Source organism: Microtus oregoni, unplaced genomic scaffold, assembly GCF_018167655.1.
Source record: "Microtus oregoni isolate MIOR12 unplaced genomic scaffold, Mior012 000088F_ref0000325, whole genome shotgun sequence".
NCBI lineage: Eukaryota > Metazoa > Chordata > Mammalia > Rodentia > Cricetidae > Microtus > Microtus oregoni.
The window spans coordinates 2,984,905-2,998,144 of NW_024544555.1; the positions used below are offsets into that span (position 1 = coordinate 2,984,905).

The following is a 13,240-nucleotide window of genomic DNA, read 5'->3' on the forward strand; positions in this document are numbered from 1 at the left end:
CCAATATAATTTCCCTGAGATGAACTTAAAAACCCTAAAAAGCTGTGGCAATGAGAAGTTGGGGCAAACGGTGGCCAGAACAGGGGTAGGAACACACCATAGAGGTTGGAAAGAATTCACTGGTACAGTTATCTCAGAAAGATAAAAATATTTCAGAAACATAGCTGCTTGAGTCATGTTACCCAGCACGTGTGTCTTTAGAAGCTTGTTATAAAAAACAAGACATGATTTATAGACAACATACTATTTATCATACAATTATAAGAAAAATAGGCATAATTTGAACTTATGACATTAAGGGAATAGTAAATATGATTCTACTATAGGATGTTATAAAACAACACCCCCCCATAGTTGAATCCAAACTGACAAATGTCAGATATGGTACTGTTTTACATGTCAATCTAGCATTCTCTCGATTGTCCATCCCTGTGTGAGTCTATCTCTCTTTTGTGTGCACATGTACACGTCTGCACATATGCACGCACAGAGTTAGAGAGAGATAAACACCTGGAAGAAAATATATCAAACTATTGATGTTAATTAGTTTGGAGAATTGATTTTCTTCTAGGCTTTCCTCTACACACGGAACACCCACTGGTGTGAACGTACTTGGTTTTTTTTTAACATCAGTGCTTTTCCACACTATGCTAATCTTACTGGAACACACCCATTGCCACAAGCTACAATGAAAGAGTTGAGCTACTGGGATAGAGAAAGCGTGTGTGTGTGTGTGTGTGTGTGTGTGTGTGTGTATTCTGGTCCTTGTCAAAAAAAGCTCATTGACTCCTATGTAGAACACCCATATACTTGTGCAAAATGGAAAGCATACAAAATTTTCATGCCAATAGGTTATTTATAGGGAATTATGACATTACAGTATATATGTATGTATATGTATATATATATATATGTATACAAACACACACATATATATAAAATCTAAAAGGTTTGTGTTTTAAATAAAAGCCATTGTAGCATACTTAAATTTTTGCTTAAGAAAGCATGCTTTTGGTTTAGACATAAAAATTACAGGTTATCTTTTGTGTGGAATCTAGATTAAACTATCTATATATTTACATGACAGAAAACAACATTATATATATTACATTACATATGCCTACACCAAGAAAATAGAGAAAAAATTATTTGAGGGAGCAAAAATAAGCAAGATACAGTTGTCTATGTGAAAATGTTAAAATGAAAGCCCTTATTTTGTATACCAACACAAAGCTGAAATTTAGAAGTATTAAGAAGTGGGCCAGTATCCTGAATTGTAAATAAAGCTACTTTAGGAGGTGACTCTCTGGAGTAGGCATACCTCTGCTTTTCTTCTTGAGCTGTGTGTTTTTTTTTTTTTTTTGAGAACCAGTAGTATTTGTTCCCAAATCTCTTGATGTCTATTTTTGGAACATATCAGGCTAAATGAGAAAAAAATATGGTGCAAAAAGAAAGAAAATGCTTGTTCCAATGAAAAGTAAATAGAATGTTTTTGAAAAAGAAAGAAAATGCTTGTTCCAATGAAAAGTAAATAGAATGTTTTGAAACGTAGTAGACAATCATAAACACCTGCAGCAAAGATAGCTTATGAGGTGACTATGCACATATATTTATCACTGTATCTTGCTCAAGTACATAAAAATTAGCTGTGGGCTTTACCATAATGGATTTTGTGTGGGCAAGAAAACTATAGCTCCAGATATGAGATCCATACAACATGTACACATTTTGCTTTTCTCTGCAATTAACTAGTACTTTTCCTAAAAGGGAATGCCATTATCAATAAGATAGCTTTCTGAATTTTCTCAACTCTTTTTCACACATGGGGTGAGAACAATTCTGTGCGTCCAACATCAAAACAATGCATGTTGCCCTATCCCCTGCCATATTTTTGTAATTAGAAAAGACTTGGCAAAGATGCACGAAGAGCCACCCAGGTCATCTTTTGACAATATGAAGGCAAACACAGTAGCCACACACAGCATGGTGTGTGTGGTTAACTACATTTGGAGATCAGCAGAGTGTCATCTGCCCAAATAGATGGGAAGATGCTTTGCATCAAGGATGCAGGAACTACAGCAGCCATCCCCCCTCACAGCACACCCTGCTCTATCCTTGGAAGCCCACAGTGTTGTTTTAAATGAGTAGATTTGCTCTCTATATGGTGACATTGAAGGATATATCGTGACCTTCCTGATTTCCAAAAGGGCACAAGGGATTTGCAACTCTCCATGGAGTCTCTGGTGTAGAGGGGAGAGTCTATTGTGCCTGTCAGATCCTGTCAGGGAGAGTTCCGTTTCCCCGGCTGGCACTTGCTCTTCCCTGTCAGCGAAGCAAGGTGGGCAGCACTCTGCTCACCAGATGGTTATTTGTCCCACCAGCCACCGTTGCTGCAACCCGGAATCTCTCCAGCCTAAAGCTGCCTCCAGCATCCATGCTGCAAGGCACTTCCTGCCAACAACTTTGCCAAATGGCTCCTCTCAAAATCATGGGCTGCCCAGACAGACTGGCTCCTCCATCTGCAGCAGCTTTTGGCAAAGAGACATTTCCCTTTCAGGCTCTACCTCTTGGCTGCATTGGTACCGTCTTGCCAGGAGAATGATTTGGCCCCTCAGTATAGCCAGACCTGGACTTCTGGAGCCATTTAGAGCTTGTGCCTGGGTTCCCAGCCCACCCCTTGAGCACAGTATCTGAACATACCAGAGACCCAGATGATCATGAATACGGACAGAAATTGATGCAGACATTTACAGCCAATAAAACTACAGATTTGTTCCTTCCCTCCCCCACCTCCAATCTCATCATTAGCAGATTAGGAAGGGGAAGCTCAGAGACTCAAAGTGACTAATTACTGTGGCGGGTTTGGGAATCCTACCCAGGGCTTCTGAGGTACATCCTATACCAGTGGGTTCTTGATAAAAACAGGAACCTTTGTTCCGGTGTTGAATCAGAGAGTATTTTAGAAAACTGTATTGCCATCGTGACTTCAGTTTTCAGTAGTTATGGTTGACCCACTGAGTAGAGATAGTCTATTGCAGCGTTGAGTCAGGGGTCTTGAATCAGGAAGATTTGGGTGTGATCTGTGCTGTACTATTGTAGGGTAGTAACCTCAATTCTGCTTAAACTTTTCATTTAAAGGGAGACACGATGATTACTGGCTCCGGAAGTGTGAGGGCTAAAATGGTAAGAGAGTCTAGAGGACCAATTGCCCATGGCAAAGAGAAAGCCTTCTCCAACCACCAGCCATCATTCCTGTTTATGGATACTCAGGTCAACACTCATTTTAGACACAGTTCTGCATTCATGGTAGTGGAGTGCCTGGTGCTCTTCCTTTAAGGCCCTTGGTGGCTAACTGCATAACCAAAAGTTACATGGAGAATATCGGGGGGTGGGGGGTGTCTTATTGCCCTCCTCCTCAGAAGTATGAATCAGCATCTATCTCATCTTTGAAGATGATAAACCCAGAAAAGAGGATGCGGCAGTTTCTATAATACAAATGCAGAAGGGGCTGACCATCCATTCACAAGTAAGTAAAACTGTGTGCACGGTCATAACACAGAGGACTGTGTAGTCACTAGAAAGCATAAGTGCACCAATGCTACCCTGTCATAAAGGCTGTTTTAAAATCTTTTTCTTGTACTTCAGCTATGTTGGAGTACTCAGGGCTTGCGGTGGTAGGGTCACTGGGTGCTAGTGGACACACTGCTCTGGCTGTTATTGATTGTATTTTTGTGCTGGTGTCTAGGCAAGGAAAAGTTCAGACATGAAAAAGACTTTTAAAACTATAAAAATTGTCAGACAAAAACAAAAGTACAAATAAACAAACAAGGTATACTCATTTAAGTGATCAGCCCCAGGAAGCATATACCACCTCTCAGATCTCAACTTTCTCTGGTCAAAGCCTGCCCCACCTCTAAACGCCACACATCTTTTGAGCACCCCCACACCCTCCTCTCTTCTTTGCAATGGTCACAAGGAAGGAAGGTTTGTCCTGATAATCTGACTGTCCCTTCCCATTGCTCAGGTTGGCTTGTTCATTCTCCAAATAAATCAGCGAATGCAAATTTGTTATCTTTGGATTTCACATATGCCTAGTATATCATTACTTCTAATCTTTAGTGACCTTGGAGCCTAAAAAATTGAGGGTTCCCAGGTTATCGGTGACAGAACTTTTAGTGACCTTTTAGAACTAACTCGTGTCTTCAAATGGAGAGCTGAGTCAGGCCCTGGAGCGAGATTTTAGGTCCCCATTGGAATGGCAAAAGAAAGGACCTGGGAGGAGGATGACAAGTCAGATGGAACCTTTCTTCTTGTCATAAAGGCTGGGGGAGTTGGCCAAAGAGCAGCTTTGGCCTCAGGTACCTTCACATTTGTGTGTAAAAAGAAGACGCACCAGACAGCATCTCTGCCACTCTCTCACTGTGGTCCAGGCACTGACAGGGGTTGTCACCAGCCTTTGCAGATGGCAGTGCCTCAGCTCAGCCCAGGAACTCACCTCACTGTCAATATCTTCGGGTGTGGGAGGTGTGGGAGGCACTGAAAATGTTGTTCATAAAACTCCAGCTAGTTTCTCACATCTTGACTTCTTAGTGCCATAACTATTTCATTCCTTTCATATTAGAGAGTAGAACTAATCCATAGGAGTATGTTAGCCAGGGGCTCTAATGCTGGCTGAGGGAACTTAGCTCCCTCTTAGTGAGAGGCTAGAGATGGCCCAGAAATATGCTATGCTATGTTGGGAAAGGCTCCGTCCAGGGAACCCAGAAGCACTGGCTAAGCATAGCGGGGTATTTGTCATCAGTAGAATTCAATTTGAATTCCCTCTCCCAAGATCTGGACAAGAAACAGAACAGTTGGGCAAAAAGCAGGTGCCCAGAGTCAAGGCTGTCACAAGCTCCACTCTGGTCATGTTGCTTAAATAAGTATGTTTGCAATACGAATGTGTTTGTGGAGTTTGTTTGGTTCTTTGTATCATGGAATTTATTATTGTGAAATGAGGTTAATACTTGATTAATGCAACCACTTTCCCAGTTTTCACAAGGAGCTTAGATACGTAAACCTGAGAAACACCTAGGAAAACGCCTCGATTGTAGTCAGGACTCATGACACCTTCCCTCAGTTTGGTGTCTAAATTGGACCCGTGGTTTCTTCTTAAATGCACATGTCAGAGTCTAAGGATGTCAGTCTATAGCTGTGCTCTTTTCACTGAGCATTATCAATATTTTGACAGGACTGGTGTAATAATATTCACCCCAAGTTCACTGCTATATTTCTGACCAGCACTCATAAAGGGCTTACGCTTGCCCCTGGAGACCTGGTTGCTAATAATGAATACTTGCTGGTAATTTCAATGCACTCTGGTTATTATGTTGAGTTGCAGAACATTTCCTGTCCCCAGAAAGGCCATTGACAATAGCAGACGGCATAAGGCAGATTCTTCCCACCTTCCATTCCAGGCTTTTCTGAGAGCTTACAGTCTCATCCATATGCATTGGAAGTGTACCATCCTGTTCTTCCATTAGCATACAAATACCAAAGCAATTGAAGGGACTGGAGGCAGCTTTCTATTGTGGGACACCACCTCCTTTTATTGGTCCAGTGCCTTCCTGTATCTTCATCTTAAAAGTCATCTTTACACACCTGCCCAGATTTAACCATCACAGTATTCCCTTTGGAGTTTACATGGGATGGAGGAGGAATCCCACGTTTGATGCTGCAGAATTTCCCTCAGCTCTCAACTTTAAAGACATCCAAACTCAGCACATCTGAGCCTGGATCCTTTTTTATTTTACCACCTGCTCACACATGACATGTACTCTGAAACTTTTGGTATTTGGGTCATTATGATATCAAAACCCCCATTGCCATGTGAAGTGCTTTTTGCTGTAATTTCTTGATTCCAAACAAGGATCAGTTTCTCGATAACTTCTCACTCAGTGCCTCATGTTCTTCTCTGAAATACTCTTCTCTCAGGTGGCTCATCTGTTCACACGGTTTCAGATAATTTTAATATTCTCTTACTATTGAATCTAATTTAAATATTATGTCTAGGACTTTCTTCTGAGCATCAGAGGCAGATAACTGCCTACTCTAGACCAGTGGTTCTCAAACTGTAGGTCTCCACTCCTTTGGGGTTATATATCAGATATTTACACTATAAATCATAACAGTGGCAAAATTATAATTATGAAGTGGCAACAAAATTATTTTATGGTTTGAGTCACCACAACGTGAGGCACTGTATTAAAGGATTGCAGCATTAGGTGGGTTGAGAACCACAGCTTTATTGTCTTGATGTAAAACTATATGTGCCATGGCTTTCTTCAAACTTACCAACTGCCAAAGTATGTTTCCTGTTTCTCTGCAAGAATCCTGTGTATGGATCCTTAAAGCAAACCTCTGGGAGTTGTCTTCAGCACCAGCTACTGCATTCCCACCCAAACAATCTTATCAAGGAAGTCTGAGACAGTCTTTCCCTACGATGAGTCTCTAATCCACCTGCCAGTCCATGTCTACTGCAGCTATCATCCTGGGTATAAATGTGTCTCCTCCTTATCTCCCGGCTTCCCTTTCTACCCAGCTCATATTCTCCCTTCTAACCCCACCCTACACAGCAGCCAGACTGAGCTTTTGAAAAAAACAAAACTGATATTTCTCCTTTAGTGAAATCCTTTAGTGGTTTTTTTTCATCCTTCTTTGGACGAAATCCAAATTCCTTTTGAGCAATGAGGTTCGATAGGATCTGGCCCCTGAATATCTCTTCAGGTTCCCCTCACCCAACCCTTTATTAAGAAAATTTCCAAACAGGCAGCAGAACGAACAAAACTGCTTTATAGTGAGTATCCATGGGCCCACTTGGGTCTTATCATTAAAACCTTACAGAGCATTTTATCATACTGCTATCCATTTACCCGCTCCTCTGTTCTTCCATTAATCATTCTTGCGTTTGGTGTATTTCCACATCACTACCAACTCCACCCTCATTTTTAAATACTCGTCCCCTACAGTCCAACAATAGTCATCTCTCCATTCCTTGACTATGTTAGTTGGTTTTGAATCTCTGGGTTCCTGTGCCCATTGTCCCTTCTCCCTAAGACATCTTTGGCTCTTGATAATGTAGATCTCATCCTTCAGTTCACAACCTAAAACTGCCAAATGACAACCTACCCTTGGATCCTAATCTAGACTAGACCTATGTTCTGCCATGGGTGTGCCCTACACATTGACTTGCTAAAGTAATCATCCAATGTTTTACCTCTCCTGCTGGACTGGACATCTCTTGAAGGCAGAGGCCATGTCTGTATTTGAACATGCATTTCTATTTTAACCTTTGCTGAAAGCCAGGTGATATTTCTAGAAAGACTAAAGGCAGAACCCATAACTGGTAGGAACCACATGAAGAAGTTAACCCATTCTTTCTTTAATAATGTATAAACAAGACAGTTTTTCTTAAGGCTTCTGGGAGAAAATGGGGCTCATTGATGCCAAGATATAACCAGCAATTAACCAGTGATTAAGAAAATTGCTTAATGACAAGTTCTCTGGCTAGAGGATGACTTCTGCCATGTTCTAATAACTCTTCCCCTCAAAAATACCCCAATCAATATGCAATCTAAACAAGACAGAATGTTTGATATGCAAGCACAGGTAAATGCCACAGCTATGGTGGATTGGGCTGATTTGTGGTAGCCGATATCCTGAATGCTTGCTCTGTATCAGATAATTTTTTCTGGGGTTCTAATGTGAATTCTATTTGTTTTATTTGTTTGTTTTTGTTTTTTGTTTTTTTGAGACAGGGTCTCTCTGTCTAACAACAGTTTTAGCAGTCCTGAAACTAGCTCTTGTAGACCAGGCTGGCCTCAAACTCACAGAGATCCACCTAACTCTGCCTCATGAGTGCCCCACTACTGCCTGGCTGTGAATCCCATGCCCTTTATGACCCCATTTGGAAGTACAAGGTTACTCTAGAAAATCCAAAGACTGCCGTATTGAAAACAGGAGTTTTGATTACTCCGGCAGACATCTAAAAATGCAGAAGGTCCCATTTAGATCTTAGAAATCCAAGACACGAACCCTTGGTTAGAGAATCTTGAGTCCCACATCTGACCGACCAGTAAGTATGTTGACTTTAAGCTTATGGTTACCCCAACTCTGTCACCCATTATATGTCACCTCTGTGCACATTTAAAAATTACTTCTGAGAAGAATTCTACTTTATATGGAAAGAAACTCAGCTCATACACTCTGGAAACCATTGTCATCTTTCTGGTCATAGGAGGTAGGAGGTGGCACGCAGAATTTCCCAGTGAAAACATGTGGGATTTAGGATGGTCTCTACTTGAAGATTACGTGTTCTTAAATGGGTGGCCTTGTAACTAGCAACATCTCCAGGCCTCAGGGGCTTCAGTTGGCATTCCACTCTGGATATGTGGAAATGCACAGAGAAATCTCAGAAGAGTGTTTGGAGTAGAAAATGCCTGATGATGCTGATCCTGACTTGAGAAAGCAAGGAAAGACAGAAAGACAGAAAAAGGTAGGAGAGAGTAGTAATCTTGATGGCCCATAAAGGAGACAGAGAGAGATGAGAGATAGATAGATAGATGAGAGAGAGAGAGAGAGAGAGAGAGAGAGAGAGAGAAAGATCATAGCATTTGCATCGCTCTTAGTCAGATGAGCCTGCCTGCAGCTACCACTTACAATGCAAATTGAGCTTGGAGTCCTTCACAGTAACTACACAGCAAACCCCTTTCAGCTTGAAATAGAACACTGTAGAACACTGCAGTGTGGGGTGATCCAAGCAAAGCAGGGTGGGGGTTGGGGTTCAGAGAAAACATGAAGGAGAGTTTAGGGGAAAATAGTCTGCTGTATTTGAGCATGTAGAAGTGTAAATGTAGAGAGATAATAAAGGAAACAGAGAAATACTATCTACTAAAGGATGAAGAAGATAATCCACCAGTAAGTAGGTTTAAATTGTCAAGAAGAAAAAGAACTTTTGGGGAGAAGACTTGGATCTGGTGCTCTCTTGGGGGCAGGCTGGCACTTCCTCAAATGTTCATTAGAAGGGGCAGATAGGTTCCTTCTCTACTGTCCAGCTCAACTGAAAAATAATAAACCAAGACTAGAGAGAGTTTCTTACACCACCAAGCTTTTATTCCATTTCCCCCTCTTCCCAACTCTTCACTAAGACCAGGTACAGGCATTTATGAGAGACTGATTATATACACCAGAAAAGATCAAAAGCTCTGCTCTATAAGCTCATGCTTCATTGTTACTATACAAACTCAAATGTTTCATCCAGAATTAGAATTTATTAAAAAAACATGCAATTAAATAGGTACAAAGGTAGTATGCAAGACCCTGGAAACAATAAAGAATATCATTTTAAACTTCCTCCTTCCACAAATGACATTCCTATACACCTGGCTCAGTCACCTTCTCACTTTGCTAGGTTTCCTTTTGCCTGTCCAATGTAATATAGGATATATAAAGAAGGCAACCTTCGTTCTTTGTAGTCACACACAGAAAGCTCCCCATTCACCACAAAGCTAACAGACTCAAGGCTGGCTGCTCTGGTGGATGGAAAGCCTAGATGTCATATGCTACCTGGTCACACTCAGTCACAAAGCACAAAGACTTGACATCACACCGCCGCTGTGGAAATAGTTTCAAAAAACCAGCAACAATGGTATTCATCATGGGGCAGGGATGAGTGGTTCATCTTAAAATTCATCCCCAGGGTCTCAGGGCTTGCAGGGCATCTGGTACCACAGACATGGTGGACTCGATGGTCCCCAGACATGGTGATGAAGGAAGTGTTTTTAATAGCACTTGGAGTTCTTCTATCTAAACTTCCAGAGATGCTTGCAGAGGGTGGCACCATGACTCCCTCCCCCCACATGTGTCTTTTTATTTTCCCCAGGCTGGCACTCTTATTTGAACCCCTGCCTTTCTCTGGCATTCTTCTGATATGATTAAGCATTACAGAGATTTCAGCATTCTAGAAGAATCACCTCCGGCTAAGATGCCCCGGGACCTTTTCCCTAAGCACCTTCACACTCTCTTTCTCACACGGGCTGGGCTATTACCATAGGACAATGCAGTGCTTTGTATTAGTTGCCAAACCAAGACCCACAGGTAGAAAATGAAGCTCAAATGCAAAAGTTGTGTCATTTAAATGAAACTAAAACGTCTCGGACACAAAAGGAAGGGTGCTATCCACCTGCTGACTTTCCCTGAAGGCTTGCCCAGTGCTTAGGCTGGTGATAGAGCGAGAGCGAGAGCGAGAGCGAGCGAGCGAGCGAGAGAGAGAGAGAGAGAGAGAGAGAGAGAGAGCTAGCGAGCACAATTTCACCTCTTGCCAAAGCTCAGCTTGCTGAACACTCCTGCTTTCTGCTGGCTGTTGATTCAGCAGAAAGTACTGCTGCAGAATTCATAATGGTGATTTTTAAAGGCCCCACGGATCCCGTTGCTCGCCCCATGTGTCAGCCTCGTTTGCTCGCCGCGGAACATGATTCCCCTCCTACATTTTAAAATTTTCTGGCTAACGTACTTTCAGGGGGAGAGGGCTCCCCCACTTTTGCAAAGGGCTTTTTGGGGGTTGTGATTGTCTGAGCAGGTAAGCCAGTGAGTCAGAGAGATGAATGGGCAAGATATGAAGCTGTGCCCTTACTCACTGCAGCCACGGAGAGCCATGGTATCTCGTTATACGCAGAGAGGGGTGGCTCAAGGTCTCACTGGCCCCCTCCCTTCTTCCCTCAGTCCAAGATTCCTGTAAGCATCTTAGGGCAAGAAGGGGTCATTTGCTTCCTTGGGATTATCTGTCTGCCTGGGAGCCGCGCCCTGAAAAGCCTAATCCCTAAAGGCCATTTTGACTCCCGGGGGCACCTGGTCCACCTGCTGCTGAACTGGGGCTCTAGTCACAGAGCCCCGATGGATATGCTGATCCCTAGGCAATTCGGGTGTGAGCCTAGTCTGAGCCTCCGCCCCAGCCCAGCCCCAGAGACCGGAGGAGTCTCTGCCACTAGGCGCCTGGCCGCTGGGCGAAGCACAGCTATCCGCAACTTGCACCCGACCCCAGCGGCGGAATGCGGCCGAGCTGGCATTACCTTCGGTCGCATAGCTGTGGTCGCGCAGGAAACTGTTGTTGATTTTGCGGGTATCAATGTCCTCCTCCATTGACAGCAGGCTTACTTGCGTGGGAACCAGAAGCCGGCAGACAAGTATCCATGATCCCACCCCGCAGCCAGTCTCACAGGAGAGGGGGGCAGGGGAGCCAGTGGGACTGCACCATGGTCCGAGCCTGAGGAGGAGACGGGGAGGCGGAGAGAGAAGAAAATAAAAACCCGGCAATGGAGCTGTCACCTCCTCCACTCCGTTCTCCGCGGCTGCGGTGGCTCCTCCCGCACGGTGCGCTTACTTCAGCTCCAATTCCCAGCGAGGATGCTGTGCCTGCCTCCTCTGCCTCCGGGTACCAGGAAGCCCTGGTCCCCCACAAGAGGTCTGGTCCTGCCCGACTGCCCAGGAGGCACTCCCAAGCGGGGCTGGGGAGATGCCCAACAGGTTCCCCTTGGTAGGCAGTGGCTTCAAAATGCAAAAAAGGAGAGCCCTCCTCCCTTGGGAGAGCGGGCAGCCGCGACAAAATGGTGCCTTTCCGGACCCACACTGCAGTGGCGAGATGGCAGGGGCAGGATTCAGGCTTGCCTTGCCGAGACGAGGGTGCTGGTCCCACGGGAGGGCGGCTCCCACAGGCGGGGGCTAGGAAAGCTGGCAGGGAGCTAGGCAGGGCGCTGTGGCCAGCGCCAGCGCTCTCCACCTCACACCCACAGGCGCGCACTCGCAGCTGCTGCTGCTCCTGCTGCAGGAGGCTGGAGGCGGCTGGTGCATTAAAGGCGAGGCTCCTCCCAACCGCGTCAGCAGCCCCAGGACTCTTCCCCAGCAGCAGTGGGAGTCCAGGCAGAGGCTTCGACTGCTCTCTGTTGCAGAAGTGTGCATGCAGCAGCCAAGGACACCTGGACAGCGAGTGGCTAGCTTGCAGGTTCACGGGGCGGGGTGGGGGTGGGGGAGTGGTTGTGGATGCGCTATTTCAACCTCTCCCCTCTGGTGCCACGTAGCCAAGGGTGGCACAGGGCTTGTGCTCAGAGACCCTTAGCTCGTTGCTTTGCTCCAGACACCTGCCTGCACTTCATTCAGGTCTGCATTTAGAAGCAGCTTCCTTTGGGTAGAAGTCCACATCTAGGTCCCTTTTGCTAACGGGATGTGAAGTAGACTGCCCTTACTGAAGTTCAAGGGCGAGAGGCCTGGAGCTCCAAACCTGGAGAAAGCTGGAAAAGGAGCTTATTCAAAGATTAGCCCTCTCCGCGAGGACTAGAAAGCAGAGCAGGGGCCAGAACTTTGAGACTGCTATCATGCCCGATTGCTTTCCAAGTGGTCTAACATTAACATGTTGGTGTTCGGAAATGCATCTATATGGTCAGAGACGTAGTCTATATAATACAGGCTGAGTTATGGGTCAATATACTACGACTGAAGAAGCACACTCTCTGTAGCCCTTTAAGTTTTCTTTTGGACAGATACAGGGGCTTCTCAGCTCAGGTGTAGCTTCTTCAGAATGTCTACCGTATGCCCTCAGCATAATAGGTCCCTGAATGCAGAAGGAAGACCGGGACCAACGAGAGCCACTGCTACCTGTATAGACTTTAAAGAATCTAATGGCACATACAAAAGACCTGTCTTCTTCAGCTCAGAGCAAAGGCAGGATCCACTCCTCAGCCTACACCTCCCTAAATGGCAAATTCCACATTCGAAAGAAAATGAGCTTGTTACTGTTACGAAACACACAAAATAATTTAACAGAGCAGTCCAAACCAGGAGAAGAACAATTTGGAAAAGAACTTCTCTCTGATTTCCTTAGGAAGCAGTATGCATTTCTCTGAGTGTCACTGTAGGGAGAGATATCAGCAAATGTCTTGCTCAGTTAAACTCCACGAGTTTAGCCAGATGGGCCCTGAGGGACCTGTGAGTTAATTATATACATACAATGAATGCTTCGGGTAACACAATTTAGAAAGAAGTATTTGAAGTTTTTCTTAAAAAAATGGGAAAACAAGTCCTTAACTGAGGTTGAGAATTGCCACTAGGTTTTAAAGGAAAAAAAAATAGATGTTGTCTGGTGGGTGAAAAACAATATTGTTTCCACCCCAAGAAAGTAACTGCATCTTTTGGGGAAGAGGGGAGTCGAAAT

General features: G+C 44.4%; 1 protein-coding gene across 3 annotated transcripts in view; it reads right to left on the bottom strand.

Annotated features, from left to right (window-relative positions):
- LOC121442259 (serine/threonine-protein phosphatase 2A 55 kDa regulatory subunit B beta isoform) overlaps positions 1 to 13,240 on the bottom strand; it is a 409,241-nt gene that overhangs the window by 244,988 nt on the left and 151,013 nt on the right. The window contains exons 1-2 of one of the 3 annotated variants that reach the window (XM_041643739.1): positions 11,417 to 11,745; positions 11,106 to 11,299 (exon numbers count right to left, since the gene is read on the bottom strand). The exons of 1 other annotated variant lie outside the window; for it this stretch is intronic. In XM_041643739.1, coding sequence (XP_041499673.1) covers positions 11,106 to 11,175 — 70 coding nt within the window. In that variant the 5' untranslated portion in view covers positions 11,176 to 11,299; positions 11,417 to 11,745. Of the gene's footprint in view, positions 1 to 11,105; positions 11,300 to 11,416; positions 11,746 to 13,240 lie in introns of those variants that run through there. One more of the 3 variants, XM_041643737.1, reaches the window with a different exon arrangement.